General features: G+C 48.0%; 1 protein-coding gene across 2 annotated transcripts; it reads left to right on the top strand.

The window, feature by feature from the left end:
* Positions 1-122: 122 nt before the first annotated feature.
* ENO2 (enolase 2) lies at positions 123-27194 on the top strand. 2 transcript variants are annotated; one of them, XM_028712265.2, is made up of 12 exons: positions 123-276; positions 9452-9553; positions 12900-12995; positions 13208-13266; positions 16498-16567; positions 17414-17547; positions 19176-19398; positions 22053-22250; positions 22876-23077; positions 23199-23307; positions 24362-24420; positions 26219-27194. In XM_028712265.2, exons 2-12 carry the CDS (start codon positions 9469-9471, stop codon positions 26286-26288), a joined length of 1305 nt encoding a protein of 434 aa, XP_028568098.1. In that variant the 5' UTR covers positions 123-276; positions 9452-9468; the 3' UTR covers positions 26289-27194. The 2 variants fall into 2 exon arrangements, with proteins under 2 accessions (XP_028568098.1, XP_077777125.1); XM_077920999.1 differs by lacking the exons at positions 123-276; positions 9452-9553; positions 13208-13266 and having other exon boundaries at positions 12898-12995.
* The last annotated feature ends 588 nt before the right edge of the window (positions 27195-27782 follow it).

Genomic DNA, 27782 nt, shown 5'->3' with positions numbered 1-27782 from the left:
CTCTCCCTCCCTCCTCCCCCCCCTCTCTCCATCCTCTACGTGCTGTTTGCAAAGCTCCCTTGAAATCCTGACTCATCCCAGCTCTGGGTCACATGCTCCCGCCCAGGCCCTATCAGGGGCGGCTCCATCCCACTGTTGCTGCTTTTGCTGCTCTTCCTGCCGCTGGCTCAGAGGACAGAGCTGCTCCCCTTCGCATCCTGTATCTTTCCTCTCGCCATCCATCTCTGCTTAGTGCGCTGCTGCCTTGGCCAGCCTTCCTGCTTCTGCCTTAGGAAGGTAAGTGGCTTCCCCGTCTCCTCCTCCTCCTCCTCCTCCCGCAAGGCGAAACCCCTATCCCTCCGCATCTCAAAATACTATCTCAGACCCTCCAAGTGTCCCTATTTTCCAGGGACAGTTCCGGATTTACAGAAGCCGCCCCGCTTTCTGATTTGACCCTGCCTTTCCTTTCCATCAGAGAAATGTTGGAGGGGTCTCCTCTCTATCCCACCACCATCCCAAGGATTGATTCTGCTCCTTCCCATCCTCCAGCCTTCGCTCATGGGCTTTCGAGAGTCTTCTTGCCCCGACTCCTGTCGGTGCCCCCCTTGGTGGGTTCTTGTGCTGGAGGCATCTGAGGGAGAGGGTGCTACTATTAAGCCTGCCTTTGCTGCGATGGCAAGGGAGTCTGGCGAGCACAGGACTTTGCCACCCCAGGGATCAAGCTGTGATTCTCCCCCCCCCCCCAGTCACCATCACCCAATAATTCTATAGTTGCGTGGCAAGGTTGCAGCCATGCCAACCAGCGCTGCCCAAAGAGCCAAAAGTCATCATAAGGTGGATTCCTGGGCTCCAGTTAATACGGAAGGGGAAGCGATGGGAACCAGGGAAGCAAAGCCCTCACTGCACCATCTCACGGCAGCTTGTGTATTCTTGGTACCAATGACTGCCTCTGGGTTCCCAGTTCTGCCTCTCCCGCCCCAACCCTTATCCCTGCTTATCTGGCCCTGACCTCCTTAGAGGACAGTGCTCTTGTCTCTCTGCCCCCCCCCTTCCCACTTCTAGCTTGGAAAATAGTTGTGGAAGGAGGGGGGGCAGGATAGAAGAGAGAGACGGAAAGATGAGTAGGAATGAAAGTGGGAGGGGGGACAGCCTGCAAAAGTCCTTCCTATCCTGAACCCAAGGACCCTTGGAAAAGGACTGGGGGGGACGGACGACGGATCAGGCACACAGCCAATGGCTTTGTCTAATCTCTGCCCGAACCGGAATGAATCAAAAGGCAAAGCCAGCGAAAGCACGGATGAGCCGCCAGGAATTTATTTGGGCTGGATTGCTGACAGTTTGGGCTCTGCTGCAGAAATATTGATGCCCAGGGAGTCCTCAGTACATCTGTGCACACAAACACATGCCCAAGGTGGGGGGGGGGATTCCTCTTGACACTGGGGCAAGGACGTTTCCATGGTCCTGGGTCTTTGCACCCCACTGAGAGCGCCTGTGGCATCTGAACAGACTGGGCAAGCCGTTTCGGAGTGCAGAGCAGCTGTTGGAGCAGCTGACCCAGAAGGTGCTGCAGAATATGGTGGGAGGGGAATAGAGACCTGCGTAGGTGCCGGAGAATCCCTGCCTTGTTGGCTGAAATTCCCAGGCACCAGAGGCTTTTCCTGGCGTGGTTATCTGCAATTTTTGCAGGTTTTGGCAGTGCAGAGGAGACTAAACCCTTAGCAGTGCTGTGCCTTGCACCTTTTCCCTTCTTCTCTTTCCGGCGCTGTGTCAGGCTCCATCTCTCCTCTCCCCCACCACCTACTGTGGTGTTTGCGGCCTTCTCCTTTCTGCCCCCCCCTTCATAGCCTTCCCTTTGCGTCACACACAATGCAGGTGGAAGGGTGTCCATACATCTCTTCCTGGCACAGTATCAGGTCAGCGTGCATTGCCATTCTTCTAAAGATTCTTCTTTCCTGGTTGTAGCTGTTGCTGGCAAAAGAGCTTAGCAACAACGAATAAGGCGGGAAGCGAGTAAGGAAACAAGTCAACTGATCCTAGAAAGGAGTCCTTGCTTGGTAGGGGGTGGGGGGGTTAAGGGGGGCAGGATTCCTGTGCACCTCCTCCATGTTCCCAAGGCATTTGTGCATTAAGCCATGCAGAGTGGCACCTCTGCAAGTTAACAAGTAGACACAACTCAAATACTGTATTTAAAAATATGCCGAAACCAGTGGGCAGACCACTTGCTCTCCCAAGGACTTCGTCTCTTCCCTTGGGGCCAGTAGCCTAGAGAAGATGACAGATGCGAGAATGGTCTGAAGACACCTGTCACAGTGGTATTGCTGATGCTAAGCAAGTCTGGAAGGGGGTCTGCTTTCAAATTACACAGCACTCGATGAGATCCTTCGAGAAAGAGCCCGAGCGGGTATATTAAGCGAGCACAATAATTCTGGGCACCTCCCTGAGTTTGCCTGTGCCGTTGCTCAAGCACCAATCCTGTACCTAAGCACACCAATCGCAACAGATGACACGGAGCGGGTAAGAACCTCAGTACATGGGAGGACTTACCTGGGAGTAAGTCACATTGAAATGAATTGGCCTTCTCTGTATAGTGTTGCACTGTACACGTGGCAAATATTTGCTGCCGGAGTTCCCTGGCAGGGAGAGTGAGGTGTAAAAGTGGTAAGTAAACAGTTACAAACAGACCTCCTGCAGGAAAATGCCTTCACATGACCCAATCTTACTTTGTTTTAATTTGTGCTTGCGGGGTGTACATCGTCTTTTTTAAAAAAAATAAACAGGGCGCCAAAAGCCTAGCTAAGTGTGTATAAAATTGCAGCCTTAAGTGGCTAACCCATTGGGGAATTATGCTGTATAGTGGAGAAGTCCACGCATTAGATGTAGCTTAATAACTATATCCAATGTCCCATCCTCCTATTAAAATTACACAAGCCGGGACGGGACACAGTGTGTATTTTGTCATCAGTGATGTTATGCATCCTACTTATTCCATGAATGCAGAAAAAGGCAGGATGTAGGAGTGGGCACAGAATTCAGCTTCCTCCACTTTTAAGAAAGCAGCTTTCTAGCCCTTATGAAGGGCTGTTTGAAAGTATAGTGGGAAAAGCTTTGGTGAATTTCAGGAGCCAAGATTGTTGCGAAATAAGATGTCTATTTGTCAGGGGCCAAGGCTTCAGAGCCTTAGCGCCTCACCCTTTCTAGTGATTAGCAAAACCAAAACAATACGTACCAAATAATAAACATTGGAGAATAGTGTATTTTTGCCAAGAAATTCTGCACTTTGCTCCATCTGCAGAATTTATGCAAGTCGCAGAAGCCGTTTTTTTCTTTGCACAGAATTTGGATTACCTGGCTTCATAATTATTTTAGCACAGAATGCATACATGCTCTCCAGTCATGCCCATGACAGATGCACAAGCACTTCAGATGAATTCTTAGTGGCAATGGGGGTGCTGGTCTTTCATCTGAATGCTGGATTCCTCACAACAGAGGCACAATCCAGGATGACATCGGTATCACACCTCTGCAACCAAAGAGGATCTCTTACAACTTGCTCCAGCAAATCTGTACACACAGCCTATTATACATGCAGTTGATTTCAGATAGGGCAACCACTTGCAAATCACAAAAAGGAGGGAATGCATTACCAAGGACAAACATGTGCATATGCTAATGTATATAAAGCAAAATTTAGAAATAATTTACTATAATTTAAATTAAAATGCACCTCAATCCTGTGGAGGAAACTGATGAAGTGTCCTGTGTCCGTTCAGGTACTAGCTACTGATTGGCAACTTCATGCCCCCTGTTCCTCCTTCTTTTGGTTATCATAGAATCATAGAGATGGAAGAAACCCCCAAAGGTCATCTAGTCCAACCCGCTGCAATGTGGGAATAGGTTCTTTATTTTTAAACTGGGCTTGGACCAGCCAACCCTTCAAACAGAGGATGCCTTCAACTAGAGGGTTGTCCTATGTACCGAGACATGGTCACCCTAATTTTAAAAAGTGGTTGTACTAAGGCAGGGGTCAGCAGACTTTTTCAGCAGGGGGCCAGTCCACTGTCCCTCAGACCTTGTGGGGGGCCAGACTATATTTTGGAGGGGAAATGAACGAATTCCTATGCCCCACAAATAACCCAGAGATGCATTTTAAATAAAAGCACACATTCTACTCATGGAAAAACACGCTGATTCCTGGACTGTTCTTGGCGCCTGATTTAGAAGGCGATTGGGCCAGATCCGGTCCCCTGGGCCTTAGTTTGCCTACCCATGTAATAAGGGATTGTGCTGTGGGTATTCATTATTGTGAGCTGCTTTGGAAACCAAACTTTGCTGCAAAGCAGGGTATAAAGGTAATAAATGGGTGTGCACTACATCAATCATAAGGATGTGCTGTCTTGAAAGCACAAGTGCAAGTTAGGTCTTTTTCTGATGCCTTGTATCACCCCTAATAGTGCAGAGCAAAGGAAAATTCACCAGCTCTGTTTTGCTTCCGCTATGATCTCGTTGCTTTCAGGCCCAAGACCAGCTTCTTGAATTTCATTTACCTTCCATCTCAGGCGGATGGAACCTGCGGTCTTCTTCCCAAGCCTTCCGGAATAGCACAGATCCGTTGGGTATCAGTGATTTCATAGGCTCAAGGTCAGATTACTCAGCTTGCCTCTCTGAGCATGGGAGGCACTGAATCCTATACTGCTGTTCATGGAGAGAATACACTTCAGACACAAACGCAGATCCCTGGGGAAATCAGCACAAAGGCAAATGTGAACAGGCAACAATCAGGAGAGGATGTGTGGGAACTTCTCTAGTCTCGCCTAAGCGCTTTTGGCTCTCCTCAAAAGGCATCTGGTGTTTTTATGACAATTCACCTCAGAAACATCCGGAGCCTGCCAGGTTGGCGAAGCCTGACATATGTTACCTCAGTAATCTGACAATAACCCAAAAGGGAAGGTCAGGATTATTTTCCCCCGTGTTACAGCCAGAGGGGGAATAAGTGTCTTGCGCATCAGTTTGCACCTGAGGTGAGATCTGAGCTGCAGCCTCGCAGCTCAAACACTTTGCAACTATTTTGTATGCACGCTTTACATTGAAAGCACATTCAAAGCACACACAGCCCTCAAAGAATTCTGGGCCCTGTAGTTTGTTCTGGGTAGTTGGGAACTGGAGCTCTGTGAGAGGTAAACTACAGGGCCCAGAATTCTTTGAGAGAAAGAATGTGTTTCAAATGTACTTTAAAGGTATAAATGTTTGCAGAACCTAAGTCAGCTCTCTGGCAATGATATTTCACTGTGGGGGAATCTAATTCCACTGTAAGCTTCTGGTCAGAGGAAACTGGACAGCAGAGATGAGGAAGGAGAATGTCGAGTTTGTCCACGTGGCCTGCTTTTGTGGGAACACATTGCCGCCACAAAAGGCACTCGGATCTAGAGCAGAGCTCAGGCCTCTGGCTTAAACCGCCGTGGGGCTGAACCCGGCAGCATAGGCCAGGGCTTGAAGAAGAAGAAGAAGAAGAGTTTGGATTTGATATCCCGCTTTATCACTACCCGAAGGAGTCTCAAAGCGGCTAACAATCTCCTTTCCCTTCTTCCCCCACAACAAACACTCTGTGAGGTGAGTGGGGCTGAGAGACTTCAGAGAAGTGTGACTAGCCCAAGGTCACCCAGCAGCTGCATGTGGAGGAGCAGAGATGTGAACCTAGTTCACCAGATTACGAGTCTACTGCTCTTAACCACCATACCACACTGGCTCTCTTGCGCACCCTCCCAACATTTCTCAGATGAAAATAGGGACATCCTATTCTACATCAGGAAGCTTCTCTCGCATTTGATATTTCCACACGCATAGGCGTCATGTACACATCTACATCTGTCACCTTAAGCCAATTGCAACCTCTCCATTGAACCTACCTCACAGGACTGTTGTAAAAAAAACAACTGAGCGAGGAAAGGGATCATGTACAACACCTTCAACAGATAAATGGAATGAAATAAAATGTTAGTGCCTTGAGTCCTTGTCAGGGAATAATGATAATGATGAGAGAAAGTGTGAGAATGATCAGGAACATACCAAAGAGCAAATCCTATTGAACTCAGTGAGACTTACTTCTGAGTAAAAATGCTTAGGATTGCAGTGTAAGGCTGCACCGTCTTTAACCAGTTACCTGGGAGTCGGGTCCATTGAATACAGTGGGACTTACTTCTGAGCAGAAAGTGTAAGGCTCCATTTACAATTAAGGAATAAACACTCCATGCATTTGGAGTCCTTCATTTGGTACAGGGATTTTATTTTCAGTATAAACAGAACTCTGTTTTTGCACCCACCTACCCACCACGGCTTAGTCATGCTGGCCACATGGCCCGGAAGCTGTCTGTGGACAAACGCCGGCTCCCTCGGCTTATAGAGCGAGATGAGCGCCACAACCCCAGAGTCGTCCACGACTGGACCTAACGGTCAGGGGTACCTTTACTTTTACCACTTCTAATTGCTCTCTGAGATGTGGAGGGGAGGGGAAAGGAAAACCAGGACATTCCCGGATCAAATCAGAAACCGAGATGGCTTCTGTAATTCCAGGACTGTCCCTGTAAAATCGGGACACTGAGAGTATGGGGCAAGTTGTGTGTCTCTTGCATTGTTCCTTTTTGTTCACAAGCCCATTGGACTCCTTGACCTTCCCTTGGCAAATGCACAGTGAGTTCCTTCCCCCACCCCCAGCGGATTTTCTTTGAGAAAGGCACGCTCCTTTTCTGTCAGAGAGAAAGCAAATGTGCTGCAAAATCTGTACCACATCTTAAAGCAGGAGTCTCATGCACTGTGCTCTGTCAGAGGGAGCTAGCCCTTCATTTGTGCCCTGGTCTGCAGGGACTTGGCCTCAGCATCTCCTTTTAGTGCCCCAAACTCAGCCCTGGAACATACGAACTCAAGGTTCTAAGGCAGTGCAGAATGCATTTCCTCCCAGTACTGAACCAATAGAGAGAGAATCCACAAACATCGTGGAGGCAGGTCTTCCAGAACAGAGGGTGCTGGTTTATCTTCTTCTAGAAGAGGTGGTAGAGACAGTGACTGTAATCTACTTGACTCAGCTGACTCATTTTGCATGTCGGCTGCAAGACCAACATGTCTCAGCAAAGACACCCTGCAGAATTGCACCACCCACCTCCACGATCCTTTCGTTCAGGACAGAGCTACGTGAAGCAGAATTGTATGCAAATATCTGCATTCAGAATGGCTCTGTTCACAATAAATGCTAAACCAGGCCTTTGGCAGATTAATATTCTACAGCCCTTTAAATGTGGGAAGGGGAGATTATTGCTTTGCCTTCATTTTAATTGTTTTTATCCTGTGTTTTATTCTGTGAAGGGGACGTGGGTGGTGCTGTGGGTTGAACCACAGAGCCTAGGGCTTGCCGATCAGAAGGTTGGCGGTTCAAATCCCTGCAACGGGGTGAGCTCCTGTTGCTCGGTCCCTGCTCCTGCCAACCTAGCAGTTCGAAAGCACGTCCAAGTGCAAGTAGATAAATAGGTACCACTCCGGCGGGAAGGTAAATGGCGTTTCCGTGCGCTGCTCTGGTTTCACCAGAAGCGGCTTACTCATGCTGGCCACATGACCCGGAAGCTGTACGGCGGCTCCCTCGGCCAATAAAGCGAGATGAGCGCCGCAACCCCAGAGTCGGTCACGACTGGACCTAATGTTCAGGGGTCCCTTTACCTTTATTCTGTGAACCGCACTGAGATCTTATGATGAAGGGTGTTATATAAATCAAATAAATTATAACAATGATAGTGATATTGATGATGATGATGATACATGAGTGTGTGGATACTCAGAGGAAAAATCATAATCGCTTCACTCCTCCGCGGTTCCTGTTGCTACACTGCCTGAAGCCAAGCCATGGTTTGGTTTAGTGTTACATTTGAGCTCAGACTTCAGATAAACCATCAAGTATACCCAAGGTTTGTTCTTGGTTTACCTCTCATGGTTTGTCTGGGAGAAACAAGCTGTGAGCTGGGTTCCTATTTGCCATGGACAGGTTGGATGCAGAGAAGTGGTGAAAGGAACCAGCTGTGGAATCCCCGAGGGAACCCTCAGGGGAAGAAGGCTCACAGCCAGGGGATTGGTGGTGGGACAACGAAAAGCAGTCAGAGGGAGAAGAGGGAGCAGCTTCCTCACAGCCAGAAGTGAAGCTACAGGGAACCAGGTAGAGGGACTTCTTAGCAGTGGCGCCCTCCCCATGGAACGCCCTTCCGTCAGATGTCAAGGAGATGAGTAATCCTAAACTATATAGTGAAAAGGTAAAGGACCCCTGGCTGGTTAAGTCCAGTCAAAGGCAACCTCGCTTTCAGGCCGAGGGAGCCAGCATTTGTCCATAGGCAGCTTTCTGGGTCAAGTGGCCAACATGACTAAACCACTTCTGGTGCAACAGGACACTGAGACGGAAGTCAGAGCGCACGGAAGTGCTGTTTACCTTCCCGCTGCAGTGGTACCTATTTATCTACTTGCACTGGCGTGCTTTCGAACTGCTAGGTTGGCAGGAGCCGCGACAGAGCAATGGGAGCTCACCCCGTTGTGCAGATTTGAACCATCGACCTTCTGGTTGGCAAGCCCAAGAGGCTCAGTGGTTTGGACCATAGCGCTATCTGCATCCCAAAAGTATATAACCTTTAGAAGACATCTGGAGGCAGTCCTGTATAGGGAAGCTTTTTAATGTTTAATGTTTTATTATATTTTTTTATATGTTGGAAGCCGCCCAGAGTGGCTGGGGCAATCCAGTCTGATGGGCTGGGTACAAATAATTATAAGTTTAAAGTGACTTTTGTTAAGAAACCAGTAGCCTTTCTTTTAGGAATAATTGAATCTGAAATACCTAAAGATCAGAAAAAGTTATTTATGTACGCAACCACGGCACCTCAAATGGTGTTTGCCCAAAAGTGGAAAGAAGAATTAGCTCCAAACAAAGGAGGACTGGCCACAAAAGTTACTGAAGTATGCAGAAATGGCGAAACATATTGGAAGATTAAGAAATCAAGAAGAGAGGATTTTTAAACAAGGGTGGGGATCATTTATTGAATATTTAAAGAACTGTTGTAAGGACTGACTTAAACACGCCCAGATGGTGAAGTTAAACTTTTGAGTATAAGAGATTCATTATAATTAGTCTTTAATGCTGGAGAGGCAGAAAAAAGAAGAGATAACTTAGGTAACTGCAGAAAGGGTGGGGGAAAGGAAGTTGATAACAATACTAAATGTATAAAGAATATTTGATATGTATTGTAAAATTTGAAAATAAATTTATCACCATCATTATTAAACATGCTGTTCTTTCTCCAAACCCTCTTGAAGCTTATCATGCCGTTCATCCCATACTGAGGCCAAGTGGCCCTTTGATGCAACTGGGGGTGGTGTAAGAGATCATGGAACAGCAAGGGCATTGGAACCAAAATTCCAGGTCCCATTTTCCTCTCTGTTTGTTCTCCTCCAGGAAAGACCAGCTCCGCCATGTCTATTGAGAAGGTTCACGCTCGGGAGATCCTGGACTCTCGTGGGAATCCAACCGTGGAGGTGGATTTGTACACAGCTAAAGGTACGTGTTGGTGGAGGGGCAGCAAACTGCAGGAGGCAGCTGGGATCTCAGCCGCAGTCCAGGGCATCGTGCTGCTAACGGATTAGCTCAGTCCCAAGGCAGCGAGCCGGAAAGGGCAGGAGGCGCCAAGCAGAGATGGCCTGAGGCTGGAGCTGTGCCTCTCCCTCTCTCCCTCTCCCCAGCAAAGTCATCACACAGCAAAAGCATCTAATTTTAGCCACGCTCTGTGATGCATCCCCACTTTTGGAGCAGGAGACGGTTGGGAAAGGCAGAGAAATGAGACATATTCAGACTCCCGCTGCCCTGGCTTTCTTTTAAGCAGACAGCAGTGCCTGGGTTTCGTTCCCCAGTCTCACACGCATACACCTTTCCACAGGCCTCAGGGTCGAGGTGATGAGAATTTAGCCCATGAAGAACAGCTACCAGCCCTGTATCCATTGCTGAAGCACTTGCCGTGTCAGGTGTCTGAGAGACAACCAAATAAAAACGCTTTAATTGGCATAAATATGTACTTAACTAGGACACGGGTAGCGCTGTGGGTTAAACCACAGAGCCTAGGACTTTCCGATTAGAAGGTCGGCGGTTCGAATCCCTGTGACAGGGTGAGCTCCCATTGCTCAGTCCCTGCTCCTGCCAACCTAGCACTTCGAAAGCACGTCAAGTGCGAGTAGATAAATAGATACCACTCCGGCAGGAAGGTAAATGGCGTTTCCGTGCACTGCTCTGGTTCGCCAGAAGCGGCTTAGTCCTGCTGGCCACAAGACCCGGAAGCTGTACGCCGGCTCCCTGGGCCAATAAAGCGAGATGAGTGCCGCAACCCCAGAGTCGGTCACGACTGGACCTAATGGTCAGGGGTCCATTTACCTGTGTACTTAACTGCAAACACTGAGGCACACCAGCTGCCCGCTCAGCTTCTCAGGAGTAAAATCTGTGCCTGGGAAGGCAGACTCAAGGGGGCAGACAATTTCCTCATTGGTCTGAGGACAGCTTTGGCTATTCACTCCGCCACCCTTGTCCATCAGGCTTGACCCAGGGGGGTGAGGTAGAAGCCAAGCTGTTCCCCTGCCTGTGTACGAGGTCTAGCAGAAATTGCTGCCCTGAAGCTGCTATTTGCATTTCAGGGAAGCGTCCGTTGGTGCCAGCGTAGGCTTCCAGTGTAATGCAAAAAGCAGCTTTGGAGAGAAATGGTTCAATGTTGCCACCCCACCCGCACAGCCCCTTTGCCTTCCCCAAGTTTTCAATTTACATAACAAAAAACTAAATTAATTAATGCTGGGTCTAGTTTCCTGCAAGGGGGATAGATAGCCTTGCTGCAGTGAAATAGCTGTTTGCAGCTAACTATGAAAATAATGAAATGGTGGGTACCATACCCTTCAACATTTCTCTGATGAAAATAGGGAAGTCCTATTCCATTATCATCATCATCATCATCATCATCAACATCACACCCATTTGATTGGGTTGCCCCAGCCACTCTGGGCAGCTTCCAACATATATAAAAACATAATAAAACATTAAACATTAAAAAAAGCTTCCCTAGACAGGGCTGCCTTCAGATGTCTTCTAAAAGTTGTATAGTTACTTATCTCCTTGGCTTGGGGGTCACATAACTCCATACCCTCCTTTGAAAATAGGGCCGTCCTAAAGGAAAGCAGGACATTCTGGTATCAAATTCTGGGATGGATTCTGTAAATCTGGAACTGTCCCTGGAAAATAGAGACACTTGGAGGGCTTGTGTTTTATGGTACCTAGTCATGCCTTAGATGCCTTAGGCATGGCCAAATTGGCCCTCCAGCTGTTTTGGGACTACAACTCCCATCATCCCTAGCTAACAGGGTCAGGGATGATGGGAATTGTAGTCCCAAAACAGCTGGAGGGCCAAGTTTGGCCATGTCTGCCTTCGACACTATTGCAATCACTAGACACAATAGCAATGTGTGTGCTCTCAGGGAGGAGAATTGCATTTCTCCAGATACAAACCTCTTATTTTAATTTAGAATATAGCTCAGTTGGTACAGCGCAAGACATTTAATCTCAGGGTTTTCGGGTTGAGCCCCACATTGGGGAACATTCCTGCATTGCAGAGGGTCCTCATGGTCGCTTCCAATTCTATGATTCTGTGGGTATTATATCCTGCTTTATAATATCAAGAGGCTCTCTAAAGCTGTGTTATGCATCATTCCTTCAAAGCACATCCTTTCCCTCTAATAATTATGGGTTTGCTATGACTTGCTGGGAACTGTAACTGTGAGGGATAAACTACAGTGGCCAGAACCCTTTGCGGAAAGGGATGTGCTGCAAAAGTACTTCAGAAGTCTTGCATGTACACAGATTCTGATAGGATGCTGCATTATTCTGCTCTGATCTTCGACTTACCTGCACACAAGGTGGATAGAGACCATTGCTGGAGCAGCCTCACAGCTGGCAACAGATCTCATCACACATACATAGCCGACAAGGATTTCAGTGGTTATGCAGAGAAGTTTAGGCCAGGCCAAAGCCAGAAACCTTTGAGTTAGTTAGTGGGCCTAAACTAGGGTTGCCGTATTTCAGAAAGTGAAAATCGGGACATGAAAGTTGTTCAGCAAAATCTCCAAAAAGAGAGAGAAGTTTTTGAACACTTCCGGCATGGGTTGCCATAAGCCCAGGTTTCCCCAGACATTTTTACCAGTTTTTGGAAATTCTGCCCAGATGCTGTTTTCGATGGATGAATCCCGGATATGTCCGGCAAATCCCAAATGTATGGCAGCCCTACCTATATGTACATTGTGAAGGATAATCTTAGTTCAGGGTTTTAAGCAAAAAATTGAAAGCAGGTATTTTAAAGTGATTTAACCTAAGTGTTAATTTGATTTAATTAGTCTTCGGATTCATTGGTCATAAACAGTCAAAAGTGGAAGTAGGTGGACTTCTTATGGAGAGTTTGGTTAGAAAACACCAGCTGTATTTTTTTATTATCATTTTTAAAGAAAAGAGCTGGTGACTTCTGTTATGTACTGAAGTTCTCACCCTGGGCCAGCAGGGGGATACTGTAGATAGTTATGCAAATAAGGGATCGAAAGTGACGTTCAGTGATTGGATAGTTACAGAAAATGGTTACTGTTGCGTTCTAGTGGAGCTCTATATAAGCAGGCTGGCTGAACCCTTCAGTTCAGTTCAGTTCTGGCCTGTGAATAAACAAGAGCTGTTTGAAGAATCGCTGTGTCGTCTGATATGTTGACCCACAATTTAACAACTTCCTTAAAATGACAAGGCAGCTGTTTCATCAGAGAAGAGTTGTGGGCTTAAGTGATGTTCATGGCTCCTCCCCTTAATGTTTTCCACCTTGGTTTTTGCTCCTCCCTAGGGATGTTTCGGGCAGCTGTCCCCAGTGGCGCTTCCACCGGCATCTACGAAGCTCTAGAGCTGCGTGACAACGATAAGTCCAGATTCCTTGGGAAAGGTAGGGGTATTCCAGGCTTCTGCCCATAGAATGACAAACAATAATTCCAGAGTCCTCTCTCTCTGTGTGTTTTCTGCTTTTGGGCTGGCCGAAAGGTGTCAGCCAGTGAAATTCCACGGTGAAGAGTGAGTGGCCTTGTGTGCCTTCCTTTCTCTGCCTCTTATTTCCTTCTGCCTCTGTCTGACACTCTCTGTGTCTTTTTCCTTCTGTAGGGGTCCTGCAGGCGGTGGATCACATCAACAGCACCATTGCCCCTGCTCTCGTGAGCTGTGTAAGGATCCCCCTTTGCTTTTCTCATTGGCTCAACTTGCGGGTCTTTCATCCTCTCTCTCTCTTTCTCTCTCTCTCTCTCTCTCTCTCTCTCTCTCTCTCTCTCTCAATCTCTATCTGTCCCTTCATTTCAGCCTGCTTTGTTTTCTGGATGCTTGACATACTATCTCTCTGTGTGCATGCATGTGAGTGTGTGTGTGTGTGTGTGTGTGTGTGCGCGCGCGCGCGCGCATGCGCACTGTCAAAGGATGGAGGAATACCTTTTCCTCCAGAGGCCTTTGTAAAGAGCAGTGACAGGACCAATCCTGTGTACGGACAACAGCTTTTGAAACCTGAAGGAAGCATGAGATGGAATCTATACACATATAAAAACCATTATGAAAATGCTTTATTTTTAAAAAAAGCATTTTTAAATATACGTTGAATTTTCTATAAGGCTCACCTAGTGTCATCTGGTGGCACATTGCATATTGCACTTAAAGTAAGGTAAAGGGACCCCTGACCATTAGGTCCAGTTGTGACTGACTCTGGGGTTGCAGCGCTCATCTCGCTTTACTGGCTGAGGGAGCCGGCGTACAGCTTCCGGGTCATGTGGCCAACATGACTAAGCCTCTTCTGGCGAACCAGAGCAGCGCACGGAAACGCCGTTTACCTTCCCGCCAGAGCGGTACCTATTTATCTACTTGCACTTTGACGTGCTTTCAAACTGCTAGGTTGGCAGGAGCAGGGACCAAGCAACGGGAGCTCACCCCATTGCGGGGAATCGAACCACCAACCTTCTGATCGGCAAGTCCTAGACTCTGTGGTTTAACCCACAGCGCCACCCGCTGCACTTAAAACACACTTAAAACGTTTTATTTGAAGCTGTATAGCTGAGTCCTGATAGAGCATTGATTCAATAACCAGAAAAGGCCAAACTTGGGTCTCCAGCTGTTTTTGGACTACAGCTCTCATCATCCCTAGCTAGCAAGACCAGTGGTCAGGGATGATGGGAATTATAGTTCCAAAACAGCTGGAGACCTAAGTTTGGGTACCGCTGATCAAGAACATTGTGGATATTTCCAGAGGGGGCTTTTAATCTGCAGTCGCCGTGCCTCCTTCATGCCTTTTACGGGCAGTCCAGATAGTGTTGTGACCCTTCTGCCTTTTGCCATCCCTTTCACCATTTTTTCCCCACTGTGAAAAATCCATTAAGGAAGAGAAAAGCCGAATAGCAGTACAATCTCTTTGGAGGTGTGGATAGGAAAATGCAGGACTGCGGTGCGATGGGAGGAGTTGTGGCTTCCTGAGGCTGATGGGAAATTGAGTCCAATAAAATCTGAGGAGGGTGGGGAGAGCCAGGTTCCTCACCCCTGCCCTGTTGCTTGCTGTGTATTTTCAGTTTCATGCCCGGCACTGCAAGTCTATTCCCCTGATTAACTGGCTCTCCGCTTTAATTAATTGCTTGCTTCCTGGAATTAGGTTCCCTCAAACCACACACTTCAATTTGCTATTTAATTAGTAGATTACATCGAAAACAGCAGTGCAGGTTCTGGCTGTAATCCTGTACAATTGCCATCTTCCAACCTTCTACTGCTTACATCTGAGCAAATTTGTGTAGATTCCAGCTGCAGTCCTGTAGGACTACAACCCTCCGTTGCTGACACTTTCCCCTCCCACCCCCCGCCCACAGTTGTACTATAGAATAGAGAGCCAGTGTGGTGTAGTGGTTAAGAGCGGTGGACTCGCAATCTGGGGAACTGGGTTCGCGTCTCTGCTCCTCCACATGCAGCTGCTGGGTGACCTTGGGCCAGTCACACTTCTCTGAAGTCTCTCAGCCCCACTCACCTCACAGAGTGTTTGTTGTGGGGGAGGAAGGGAAAGGAGATTGTTAGCTGCTTTGAGACTCCTTAAAGGGAGTGAAAGGCGGGATATCAAATCCAAACTCTTCTTCTTCTACAAACAAGCAGGGAAAATCAAGTTTTCTAGGCAAGTTGCAAATATGACTAGTATACTCTCCAACATTTCTCCTGTGAAAGTAGGGACTTCTTATTCCATAACAGTAGTAGTAGTAGTAGTAGTAGTAGTAGCATGTAATAATTGTTGTTGTTATCATTATCATTTATACACCACACATCTTACTGAGTTGCCCCAGCCACTCTGGGCAGCTTCCAACATATATAAAAACCTAATAAAACATGAAACATTATAAAGCTTCAGATGTCTTCTAAAAGTTGTATAGTTACTTATCTCCTTGGCTTGGGGGGGGGGGTCACATAACGCCATACCCTCCATTGAAAATAGAGACATCCTAAGGGAAAGTGGGAAATAATTATAATTATAATTATTATTCATACGCAGCCCATTTGACTACGCTGCCCCAGCCACTGAGGCTTCCAAAATATATGAGAATATAATAATGCATTTAAAAACTTCCCTGTACAGGTGTCTTCTAAAGGTTCTCCTTGGTTTGGGGGTCACATAACTCCATACCCTCCAACATTTCTCTGAGGTAAATAGGGACGTCCAAAAGAAAAGCAGATGTTCCTATTTTCATCAGAGAAATGTCGGAGGGTATGTGGGACTTACAGCCCAGTTGGTAACCACGTTTACTCAGAAGTCAGATTAGCTGCAATCATCTTGCCCTGTGCTTTAAGACCCCCTTTTAATTTTCGTTAATGTGCTACTTCATGAATTATTTTTAAAAACCCAGCCAACAACACAAGCATAAATAAAAGTCGGTGCCAAAATGGTGTTGAGACGCCCTCACTTCTAAATGACAGGAGAAGAGTTCACCAGTGAGAAATGGACAGAACTGAAGGGTAGATGGTCAGCTGCAATTCTGTCTATAGCTTGCAGCCGAAAATCAATTATTTGTAGCACTAGGACAACAACAACAACAACAACAACAACAATTTATTTATACCCCGCCCATCTGGCTGAGTTTCCCCAGCCACTCTGGGCGGCTCCCAATCGAGTGTTACAGCACATCTTCACCATACATTTAAAGCACATACCTCCCCCCAAAGAATCCTGGGTACTGCAGTTTCCCCCTCCCAGAGCAGGCGATTCCCAGCAGTCTTAACAAACTACAATTCCCAGTATGCTTTGGGAAGAAGTCATGTGCTTTCAATGTGTGTCGGATGTGCTTTAAACGTATTGTGTGGACCTGCCCAAAGTGTCCTCTGTCTGGAAGTCCCCTAGGCAGCCCATTATCCAGACTTCCAATTTGAGAGATGTTTTCTTTCTGCAGGGCCTTTCAGTCGTGGAGCAAGAGAAGATCGACAGCCTCATGCTGGAGATGGACGGGACAGAGAATAAATGTAATGCCTCTCTATTCATAACAAAAAGTCTTGTGGGAGGGGGCCAGAGGGGCAAGTTGGGAGAGAAGCCAGGAACTTTACAGCAAGATTAAAAGGCACTAGCTGAGGTATGGAAGTTAAAAAAAAGTCGTGTGCCACCCCGACTCTCTGCAAGTTTCCATGGGGTTCCAGGCACTCACCTGTGTTCCTTTAGAAAACTGAGACACGGCAGAGACTGACGTAGTTTTAAGAAATGTGGTTTATTCACCTATTTACAATGTTAGTCTGCATGGAGGGGGTCCAGATCTTACAACATGGTCATTTAGAGAGAGTTCTCCCCCACAGCAGTGCAGCCAATGGAGTCCAAGGCATCATTCCCAGCCAGCCTTCAGCCAGCCTGCCCAAGATGGATCCCAGTCTTTCTTCTTCCTTCTTCTTCCCAGCTCCACTTGCTCAAAAACTCTCTTATCCTGTCACAGCAAACACACACACCCATCACCTGGGCAGCATCTGTCTCCCCAGGCCAAAGGATTCCTCTTGGATGGCCCATGCAACCCCTTTTGTCATGTTAACAGATTTTCCAATTGCATAAGCCAACCCAGGGGTTCCTTGTCTGCCACAATTCTGCAGCTTGTACTTTCATCCATATCCCAATTAATCGAAATCCTACTATTTTATAGGGTTTAGCCGCCAACACCCCATAATCCATAACACAAGGAATCCAGGTCTAGACTAGCAGCGAGTGCTGTGGGGCTGGAAAGTTGATTGTATGATCTTTGGGGCCAGGGAACCTATATATTGCTTTGTTGAATTGTCCTGAGCAAAGGGCCATTGATAGTGGTCACCTAATTTTGATGATGTTCACAGCCAAGTTTGGAGCCAATGCCATCCTGGGTGTCTCCCTGGCTGTGTGCAAAGCGGCGGCTGCGGAGAAGGACATTCCCCTGTACCGACACATCGCTGACCTGGCTGGAAATTCCGATCTCATTCTGCCAGTACCGGTAAGCATTTAATCACTCCCGATTTCACAAGGAGAACCCAAAGGGAAGCCGGAGGCTGTAGAGTAACCATATATGCAAGGAAATGGAAATCCCTTACTAGGAGAAGAGAGGTCACACCAACCTCAGTTCTCTGCATACCCTTTATAGCCACGCTGCAAGTGTAACCTTGCTTCAGCCCTGCATTATTGTAGATATTTTTGTGCAGTTTGAAGTGACTGGAATCATAAGAACTAACCCCTTTTGGAAAGGAATCATTGTCCAGGCCCATAAAAATAAAAATTTAAACTTTTAGTGTCAGAACTCTTCAGAACAAATCATAAGCATCAAAGATACAACCAAAATATCCATACAGTGTCTTGTATGGGCTCAGCATCTTGCAAAATATGAAATAATCCAAACAGACCTATAAGCAAAGGTCTCTTTCTCTCTTTCCACAGCCTGCATTCCGGCCTCCATTGGCCGCTGGCTGTGTACTCTCCCTTCAGGAGAGCTTCATTTACATCCTCACTCCATGGCATTTGGGAGACAAAGTCTAAAGGCAACTCCCTTTCAAAAAGGGAGATTTGCAACCCAATACCTCTCACATGACCTAAGGTTACAACATTCACATGTTAGCTAACAGAGAACAACAATCAAGTTAGATAATCGTTAACCTATTAAGTGGCTCAGAGTATGTAATAAAAAAACAAGAAATTTTTCATTTTCTCTATCTACTTCTGGAAATCGGGTGGAAGCTAGCAGAAGTTTAGTACTCATTTCAATTTCAGTTGTTTCCAGGAGGGGAAATCAATCTGCAGCACCACTAACTTGGAAACTGTGCAAACTTTGCTTGGACTTTTCTTGACCGTGCTGCTGCCACTTACAGGATGAAACTGGAAGTTTATCCCGGCATACGGTTCTTTTCCACCTTTTGAAATAGCACGACATAATGTAATATCCCTCAAAGAGCCACAGTCCCATAACACAGCTGGTAGCGCAGTGTAAAGGGAATGTTGGAAATCAGGTTGGAAGCACTAGCAGAATAGCCAGTAAAGCTCATGCAATAAACCTCACATTGGAATGCAGCCTTGCGATTGGTTCCATGTAAAATGGGTTGCTAACAAGACATTCTCAGGACCCTCATGGAACCTCGGCTTCCAGGGCATTTCGTGGGAAGCCATGACAGTTAAGGCCTGCACGAACTGTCGGGATCTTCGTTCGACCGAGCTGATAAAGCTCATCTTCTGGCCGAGTCGCCCCCGACATGATTGACGACCTGAGCCTCTGATAAGGCTCCAGGCACATCCCATTCAGCAGAGAATCCAAAACAGCACACGGAAGTGATGAGATTTATGGCTACATGCTATGCTTTATTTCTAAGCTACGCAGACAGAAAAATCCTCACCCTGTGAGAGCAGAGAGCAGCTGAAACAAAGGAAAAGAGGATCAGAGAAACCAGTACGTCACATCCGTCTCCCTTCTCCCGTGAGACTTCCAATAGCCTGGACTGTCTCTGGAATGTAAACAGAGCCTTGTGACTCTAAGCAGCTGCTCAGTGGCAAACAGAAACTAACACGTACCATGTCAATTGACCGTGTAGGTGTCCTCTAAGCGAGTTTCATGTCTTTCTTCTTCCCGAACTCTCCCAGGCCTTCAACGTGATCAACGGGGGCTCCCACGCTGGGAACAAGCTGGCCATGCAGGAGTTCATGATCTTGCCAGTTGGGGCCGAGAGCTTCCGGGACGCCATGCGCATCGGTGCCGAGGTCTATCACAATCTCAAGGGTGTGATCAAGGACAAGTATGGCAAGGATGCCACCAATGTGGGCGACGAAGGAGGCTTTGCTCCTAACATCCTGGAGAACAGTGAAGGTGAGAACAGGAACAGAGTGTGGAATTACTTGCATGCCTGGGCTCTGCACTCCCTGCACCTCTCCCACTGAGTAGTAATTGTGAATGACACAACACAGCTTGAATGGGATTATTATTATTATTAATTGAATTTATATGCCGCCCTATACCCGGGGGGGGGGGGGTCTCAGGGCAGTTCTCAGAATAAAATCAAGATATAAAATCACAAAATACCTAATGAAAATAAAAACAGCAACCCAATACTCCCATCCACCAAAAAAAACTCATATTTAAAAGGGCATAGGATGTAAATCAGATCAACCAAAGGCCTGGTTAAAAAGGAACGTTTTTGCTTGGTGCTTAAAGGTGTATAATGAAGGCGCCCAGCAAACTTCCCTGGGGAGAGCATTCCTCAGATGGGGAGCCACTGCAGAGAAGGCCCCGTTCTCGTGTTGCCACCCTCCAGACCACTCAAGGAGGCGGCACACGAAGGAGGGCCTCAGAAGATGATCTTGGGGTCCGGGTAGGTTCCTATGGAAAGAGGCTGTCCTTGAGGAACAAATCAGGCCACAATTTTATTGACAACAGAGGTTTGGCATAGGTACTGCATAGCCTCCAACATTTCTCCAATGAAAATAGGGGTGCCCTAAATAATAATAAGGTGGGACGCGGGTGGCGCTGTGGGTTAAACCACAGAGCCTAGGACTTGCCGATCAGAAGGTCAGCGGTTCGAATCCCCACAATGGAGTGAGCTCCCATTGCTCGGTCCCTGCTCCTGCCAACCTAGCAGTTTGAAAGCACGTCAAGTGCAAGTAGATAAATAGGTACCACTCCGGCGGGAAGGTAAACGGTGTTTCCGTGCGCTGCTCTGGTTCGCCATGCTAAGTCATGCTGGCCACATGACCCAGAAGCTGTACGCCGGCTCCCTCAGCCAATAAAGCGAGATGAGCGCCGCAACCCCAGAGTTGGTCACGAATGGACCTAATGGTCAGGGGCCCCTTTACCTTTAAATAATAATAATAATAATAATAATAATAATAATAATAATAATAATAATAATAATAATATACTCCCACCCATCTGGCAGCATTGCCCCAACGACACTGGGCCCTTCCAAGCTGCCCTTGACATCTGCCTGAATCTAAGAGAACAAGGGAGATGGGGGCGCATTTATTTGACTTGCTCCAGAACCAGGAGTGACCCCAAACCAGCAAGTGAGACCGTTTGCTGTAGTTTTTAGCACCTTCACAGGTGGTGAATGTGGCTGTTGTCAAACTGGCACTGGGTTGCCCCAGTGATTTAACTGTAACAACTTCATGGCAAGCACCTATTTTTCTTGGGGGTGGGGGGCTGGGGAAAGCACTGTCTCTCCCAAAGCCAAGGCCTAGGCTGGGGGATGTTCACCTCTCTGTGAGGGATTGCTGAGATGCTAAAAAGGCTCTAAGCTGCCTTGTCAGAAAAGGAGTTTTTCACAACAGGCATAGCAAAAGAAGTGATTCCTCGCTCTCTTGTTAATGGCTCCATAATTGGCTACTTCTGTTCCCCATCACAGAGCCACACCACCACTTTCCTTGTTCCTTGTCTGTGCATTCAGTACTATGTGGTTTAGTAATCTCTTGATTGTGTGTTGTCATACGCTGGAAGTCCTCAGAGTCTTTGCCAGTCCTATCCACATGGCACTTGGCTTCTATGTTTGCCATGCCATAGTGACGTCCAGATTGTTGTTGTTTAGTCGTTTAGTCGTGTCCGCCTCTTCGTGACCCCCTGGACCAGAGCACGCCAGGCACTCCTGTCTTCCACTACCTCCTGCAGTTTGGTCAAACTCATGCTGGTAGCTTCGAGAACACTGTCCCACCATCTCGTCCTCTGTCATTCCCTTCTTCTTCTGGCCTCCATCTTTCCCAACATCAGGGTCTTTTCCAGGGAGTCTTCTCTTCTCATGAGGTGGCCAAAGTACTGGAGCCTCGGCTTCAGGATCTGTCCTTCCAGTGAGCACTCAGGGCTGATTTCCTGAAGAATTGATAGGTTTGATCTTCTTGCAGTCCAATTCAGATTAAATGATAGCAATACAGTATATGGAGGACGGCTCCTGAAGACAGTTCAGCTGGTACGGAATGTGGTTCCTGAACTATTCAAGGCGAGCTGAGCTGCTATGAATGTATTGCCAGAAGTGCAACAGCAGAAATCATTCAGTGTGCAGCATAACAGTTAAATTTATGTTTAATGTAATGTGTTGTTTCGTCCTAAGGCTTCACTGTGCATATTTGCTTCAACCTGCTTCTAACACCTGATTTTATTGGTATTTTTATGCGTACATTAGGTAAACCACTTAACACAAACCACTTCAATCCTGTTAAATACTTCCAGATTAGCTGTTTATTCACACACACTTTGGTGATTATCCCCCAGCTTCTAGGGCAAATATTCTATCGCTTTCCACATTGCCAAATGTCCAATAAGGAAAGTGTGATGGATGGAAAACTGCACAAGAAAGTGTGGGATAACAACCACTAGCTGGCATTGTTGTCTAACCTCTGTGCAAATATATTAGGGTACATGCTTGATAAACAGGCCTCTGCACAAATTGGTCTGGAAGCTGAAGAGCCTTAAAAGATAGTTTTCAAACATGGCAGATGCTTGCAAAATCCGAGTTTCTCTCCTTTCCTACCTCTCAGCTCTGGAACTCCTCAAGGAAGCCATTGAGAAAGCTGGCTACACTGACAAGATTGTGATCGGCATGGATGTGGCCGCATCGGAATTCTACAGAGACGGAAAATATGACTTGGACTTCAAATCTCCCGATGACCCCAGCCGCTATATCTCTGCTGATGAGCTGGGTGACCTGTACCAAAGCTTTGTAAGGGATTACCCAGGTGAGTCCACCATGCCTAAAGCCTCAGTACCAGGGCACCAGATTGTGGAAGTTTTTGCTCTTTGCCGAATGGGAACAGGAGCAATGGGTTGCTGCAATACAATACCTTGGTTCTCAAATGCCTTGGTACTCAAACAACTTGGGACCCAAGCACTGCAAACCCAGAAGTAAGTGTTCCGGTTTGTGAACTTTTTTCAGAAGCCGAACGTTCTCCATTTTTAGTGTTACACTTCTGATTTGAGTGCCACACTTCTGTTTTGAGTGTTACGTTGAGGTCTGTCTGTTTTTCCTATTTATCTTGCATTTTTGTGACTCTTTTTTTTGTTTGTTTTTGTGACTGTGTGGAACCCAGTTCACCCACTGATTGATTGCATGACTGCAAGTACATTGTTTATTGCTTTCATTTTATGGATCAATGCTCTTGTTAGATAGTAAAATTCATGTTAAATTGCTGTTTTAGGGATTGTTTTTAAAAGTCTGGAACGGATTAATCCATTTTGCATTACTTTCTATGGGAAAGCGCGCCTTGGTTTTGGAACGCTTTGGTTTTGGAACGGACATCCGGAACTGATTAAGTTTGAGAACCAAGGTACCAAGGTACTCTCGTTTCCCCCTTCTCTCTGCAGTGGTGTCGATCGAGGACCCTTTTGATCAGGATGACTGGGAGGCCTGGTCCAAGTTCACAGCAAACGTTGGGATTCAGATTGTGGGGGACGACCTGACTGTGACCAACCCCAAACGCATCGAGCGAGCTGTGGAAGACAAGGCCTGCAATTGCCTCCTGCTGAAAGTCAACCAGATTGGATCAGTCACCGAGGCCATCCAAGCGTGAGTTCAGCCAAACCGCTCTGTTCCACTAGTGCCCAGTCGCGTTCCCTTCCAAGAACATTAGACCTGTTGGGACTTGGGACTGAGGCAAATCCACTGAGTTCCTTGTCTCCCTCCACAGCTGTAAACTGGCCCAGGAAAACGGCTGGGGGGTGATGGTGAGTCACCGATCAGGGGAGACTGAAGACACCTTCATTGCGGACCTGGTGGTGGGACTCTGTACTGGCCAGGTAAGTTCTGGGCGGGGAGAAAACGTGTCTTGGGTGTTCTCTGGAGAAGAAACAGGTGAAGGCTGGATCAACCATGTCAGTGTAGAGACATAATCTCTTTCTACAGCCAGAGATAACTTAAGTGTCCCATTGTAGAATAGTGGGGTAGGAGAGTTGAAAATACAGTGGCACCTTGGTTCTCGAACAGCTTAGTTGTCGAACAAATCAGCTCCCAAACGCTGCAAACCTGGAAGTAAGTGTTCTGGTTTACAAACTTTTTCCAGAAGCCAAACATCCAACGCGGTTTCTGCTTGACTGCAGGAAGCTCCTGTAGCCAATCGGAAGCTGTGCCTTGGTTTTCGAACATTTCGGAAGTCAAACAGACTCTCGGAATGGATTAAGTTCGATAACCAAGGTACCACTGTAATCCCAAGGTATTCCATATCTGGCAGCCAACGCACCCCTTTGGTTTCAGATAGTACATGGGTAAAAAGGTAAAGGGACCCCTGACCGTTAAGTCCAGTTGAGGACGACTTTGGGGTTGTGGCGCTCATCTCGCTTTACTGGCCAAGGGAGCCGGTGTACAGCTTCCGGGTCATGTGGCCAGCATGACTAAGCCACTTCTGGTGAACCAGAGCAGCGCACGGAAACGCCATTTACCTTCCCACCAGAGCAGTACCTATTTATCTACTTGTACTTTGATGTGCTTTCAAACTGCTAGGTTGGCAGGAGCAGGGACCGAGCGACGGGAGCTCACCCCGTCGCAGGGATTCGAACCGCCGACCTTCCGATCGGCAAGCCCTAGGCTCTGTGGTTTAACCCACAGCGCCACCCGCATTCCATAGTACATGGGTAGACAAGTCTAAAAAGACTGGGACACAAATTTTGACAGTCCTCTAACAGCTGTGGTGGCTTATTTACCAGAAGTAAAGAGTTGCCGAACTGCACAAGCAAAAGCCAATTTAAAATATCCGCTATTCACTCATGGCCTTTGCTCATGATGTGCTTGTTCCCGTTTGTAATGCTGGTGTGGACCCTCCATAAAATACTGTTGCATTGACATTGACTTTTGCAGATAAAGACGGGAGCGCCATGCAGGTCCGAGCGACTGGCGAAATACAATCAGTTAATGAGGTAAGAAACAAGAGGGGAAATGCTGGCATATTATCAGTTTGCCTTCCAGCAGGAGTCGGCCTCTGTGCAATGGGTGAATGCATGCAGGCAGCTTTTGTGAGCTATTCACCATTGCAGAGCTTAGGGGAGACTTGAGTGTAGGTGGACCACCACACACACAATCATAGAATCATAGAGTTGGAAGAGACCACAAGGGCCATTGAGTCCAACCCCCTGCCAAGCAGGAAACACCATCAGAGCACTCCTGACATATGGTTGTCAATGATGGAACAGCGTGTAAGTCTAAGATCTCTTTCAGCTTCTATCATGCAATGCCACAGGAAATTGAGGGACGCACTGTCAGTTTACACCAGGCATAGGCAAACTCGGTCCTGCAGATGTTTTGGGACTACAATTCCCACCATCTAACTGGAACAGTGGTCAGGGATGATGGGAATTGTAGTCCCAAAACATATGGAGGGCCGAGTTGGTCTATGCCTGGTTTATACAGTCATACCTTGGATGCTGAATGCCTGGCGAGTCAAACGTTTTGGCTCCTGAATGCCGCAAACCTGGAAGTGAGTGTTCAGGTTTGCAAACGTTCTTTGGAACCAAAACGTCCAGCATGGCTTCCACTGCTTCTAATTGGCTGCAGGAGCTTCCTGCAGCCAATCGGAAGCCGCCCCTTGGTTTCCGAACATTTTGGAAGTCGAATGGAGTTCCAGGGCCGTCTTAAGCATATCCAGTGCCAATATCTCTCCAGCGTCCCGTCCCCCCCCCCCAGTTTCCCAGAGTTGTCGACCTTTATTAAGGCGGGGGGGGGCCTTCGGTCCGGCTCGTTTACATTGCAGGGTCCGACGCGTGCTTGGCGCTGCACGTAAGTAAGAGGCGCCCGGAGGTGCCCAGATGGTCTTCCGCGCCTTCTTCCAAAGCCTCCCTCTAAGCGCCCAGCGCCCCTGACCTGCCCCCATCCAGGGAAGTCCACGCAACAGGAGGGCCAGCAAGCAGATCAGGTGGCTCACCGGCTGTCCCATCCTCGCTCGGTGCCAGGATTGCACAGGACGCTTCCCTGCTCCGCTCGCAGACTCCGCAGGGAGGCGCGCAGGCAGCGACGCGACCAGAGAGGGGCAGGAGAGACACGCCTGCCCCGCCCTTTGCCCACCCCCAATTGCACCTGCCAGGCGTCCAGGCAGCCCCAGCAGGAGGGGACGCAAAGGGGCTTCGCCGAGCCGGACGCAGCATGCTCTGATGGGTGGCTGAGAGGAGAGGAGGGGCCTGCACCAGAATGGGGAAGGGAGCGTGGCCTGACTCTTCTTCCCGGACACTCAGCTTGTGGCGCCCTCCAAAATCTGGTGCCCTGCGCCACTAACGTCTATGGATAAGACACGCCTGCTAGGGCCTTCCCAACCTGTAGCTTGTACAGCGGGGGGCCTTTAACATACCGTATTTTTCGCTCTATAAGACGCACCAGACCACAAGACGCACCTAGTTTTTGGAGGAGGAAAACAAGAAAAAAAATATTCTGAATCTCAGAAGCCAGAACAGCAAGAGGGATCGCTACGCAGTGAAAGCAGCAATCCCTCTTGCTGTTCTGGCTTCTGGGATAGCTGCGCAGCCTGCATTCACTCCATAAGACGCACACACATTTCCCCTTACTTTTTAGGAGGGGAAAAGTGAGTCTTATAGAGCAAAAAATACGGTAATTGACTTCTGTGCTTTAATTCCAGCAGAACCTAACCGTCTCTGGTTTACGTCTGCTCTGTGAAGCAGGGCCTTTGGAGTGAATATAACGCCCTGCCTTTCTCTCTGCCTTCCACAGGATTGAGGAAGAGCTTGGCGACGAAGCCCACTTTGCCGGGCACAACTTCCGTAACCCGAGCGTCCTATAAGCCCTGCCCTGGGCACACTCTGGCTTGCCTGCTGACTTCCCCAGTGCACAGACTCTGAGTGCCCCTTTAGACCACACCCTCCATTTCCCCGGCTCCTCTGTCTCCTCTCCCCATTCCAGCTACCTCCTCTGGCCTCTCACTGGAGCCGCCCCCTCCAAGACGTGTGGAGAATGAAGCTTCCCTCTGCGGTGCTCCAAGCCAGCTTTGCGTGTGTTGCGCAGTGTCTTCTCTCTGGGCCTGCTTGAATCATCGTTGCACTCCGGTGTCAAGTGCTGTGAGCATGTTTGTCTGGACGTGTGGTGAGGGCGTGCGTGGCTGAAGTTAGCCCTGTGTTCCCCCTCCTTTGTTGCCGCTGGGAGTCTGTGTTTAACTCCTGGATTATGACAGTGTTTAAAACCTTCGTAGCGCTTACTGTCAACAGCAGGTTTCTGTATGTTCTAGCCTGTCCCTGCCAGCCTTCAAGTTTTGTTTTCTCTTTTTGTTTCGGGCGGGGTGTGTGTGTGTGTGTTTGTCTGTGTGGTGCCATACCTACACCTGCGACTGATCTGAAAGTTCTTTTGGTTTGTGTTTTCGGGCGACACCAAGGCAACCTGTGCTGCTGCAATACACTGGGTCCTTATGCCATGCTTTGTGGGGTGTTGTGGGTCATTGCATTGTGGGCGTGTTGTTGTGATCCGCATCCTGCTCAGACCGCGCTCTCTCTCTCTCTCTCTTTCTGGTTGTTCGGTCACACGGCGCTCTTTCCCCATCACCTTTTCCCCGCCTTGCTCTCCTATCACTTCTGCTTCGACCTCCAGAAGTTTCACCCTCAACTGAGCAAGCGGAGAACCCCACCCCCACCCCCAGACACACGAGAAAACCAACCAACAGACCAACCCTCAAAATTAAATTATGTTTCACACCTGAGCATCGTGCCTCTGCCTCAATGTCTTTTTGGTTTCACTTCAGGAAGATGGAAAGTGGATAATAATAATAATAATAATAATAATTTATTATTTGTACCCCGCTCATCTGGCTGGGTTTCCCCAGCCACTCTGGGCGGCTTCCATAAAAACCAAAGATACAGTAAAATATCACAGATTAAAAACTTCCCTGAACAGGGCTGCCTTAAGATGTCTTCTGAATGTCAGGTAGTTATTTATCGCTTTGACATCTGATGGGAGTGCGTTCCACAGGGCAGGCGCCACTACCGAGAAGGCCCTCTGCCTGGTTCCCTGTAGCTTTGCTTCTCGCAGTGAGGAAACCGCCAGAAGGCCCTCGGCGCTGGACCTCAGCGTCCGGGCAGAACAATGGGGGTGAAGACGCTCCTTCAGGTATACTGGGCCGAGGCCGTTTAGGGCTTTAAAGGTCAACACCAGCACTTTGAATTGTGCTCGGAAACGTACTGGGAGCCAATGTAGGTCTTTCAAGACCGGTGTTATGTGGTCTTGGCGGCCGCCCCCGAGCTCTGTGCAAGGGGAGGGGGCTCGGATTTGCAGGTGTGCTGAGGCTCAG

Source organism: Podarcis muralis, chromosome 17 (assembly GCF_964188315.1).
Source record: "Podarcis muralis chromosome 17, rPodMur119.hap1.1, whole genome shotgun sequence".
Taxonomy (NCBI): Eukaryota; Metazoa; Chordata; class Lepidosauria; order Squamata; family Lacertidae; genus Podarcis; species Podarcis muralis.
This window is presented reverse-complemented; position numbering and strand designations above follow the sequence as displayed.

Excerpts from the sequence above, each read along its gene's own strand:
- ENO2 (XM_028712265.2), top strand. The coding sequence starts at position 9,469 with ATGTCTATTGAGAAGGTTCACGCTCGGGAGATCCTGGACTCTCGTGGG. Across the intron at positions 16,568-17,413 it reads GGACGGGACAGAGAATAAAT|CCAAGTTTGGAGCCAATGCC; the intron begins GTAATGCCTCTC and ends TGATGTTCACAG. Across the intron at positions 19,399-22,052 it reads CATCCTGGAGAACAGTGAAG|CTCTGGAACTCCTCAAGGAA; the intron begins GTGAGAACAGGA and ends CCTACCTCTCAG.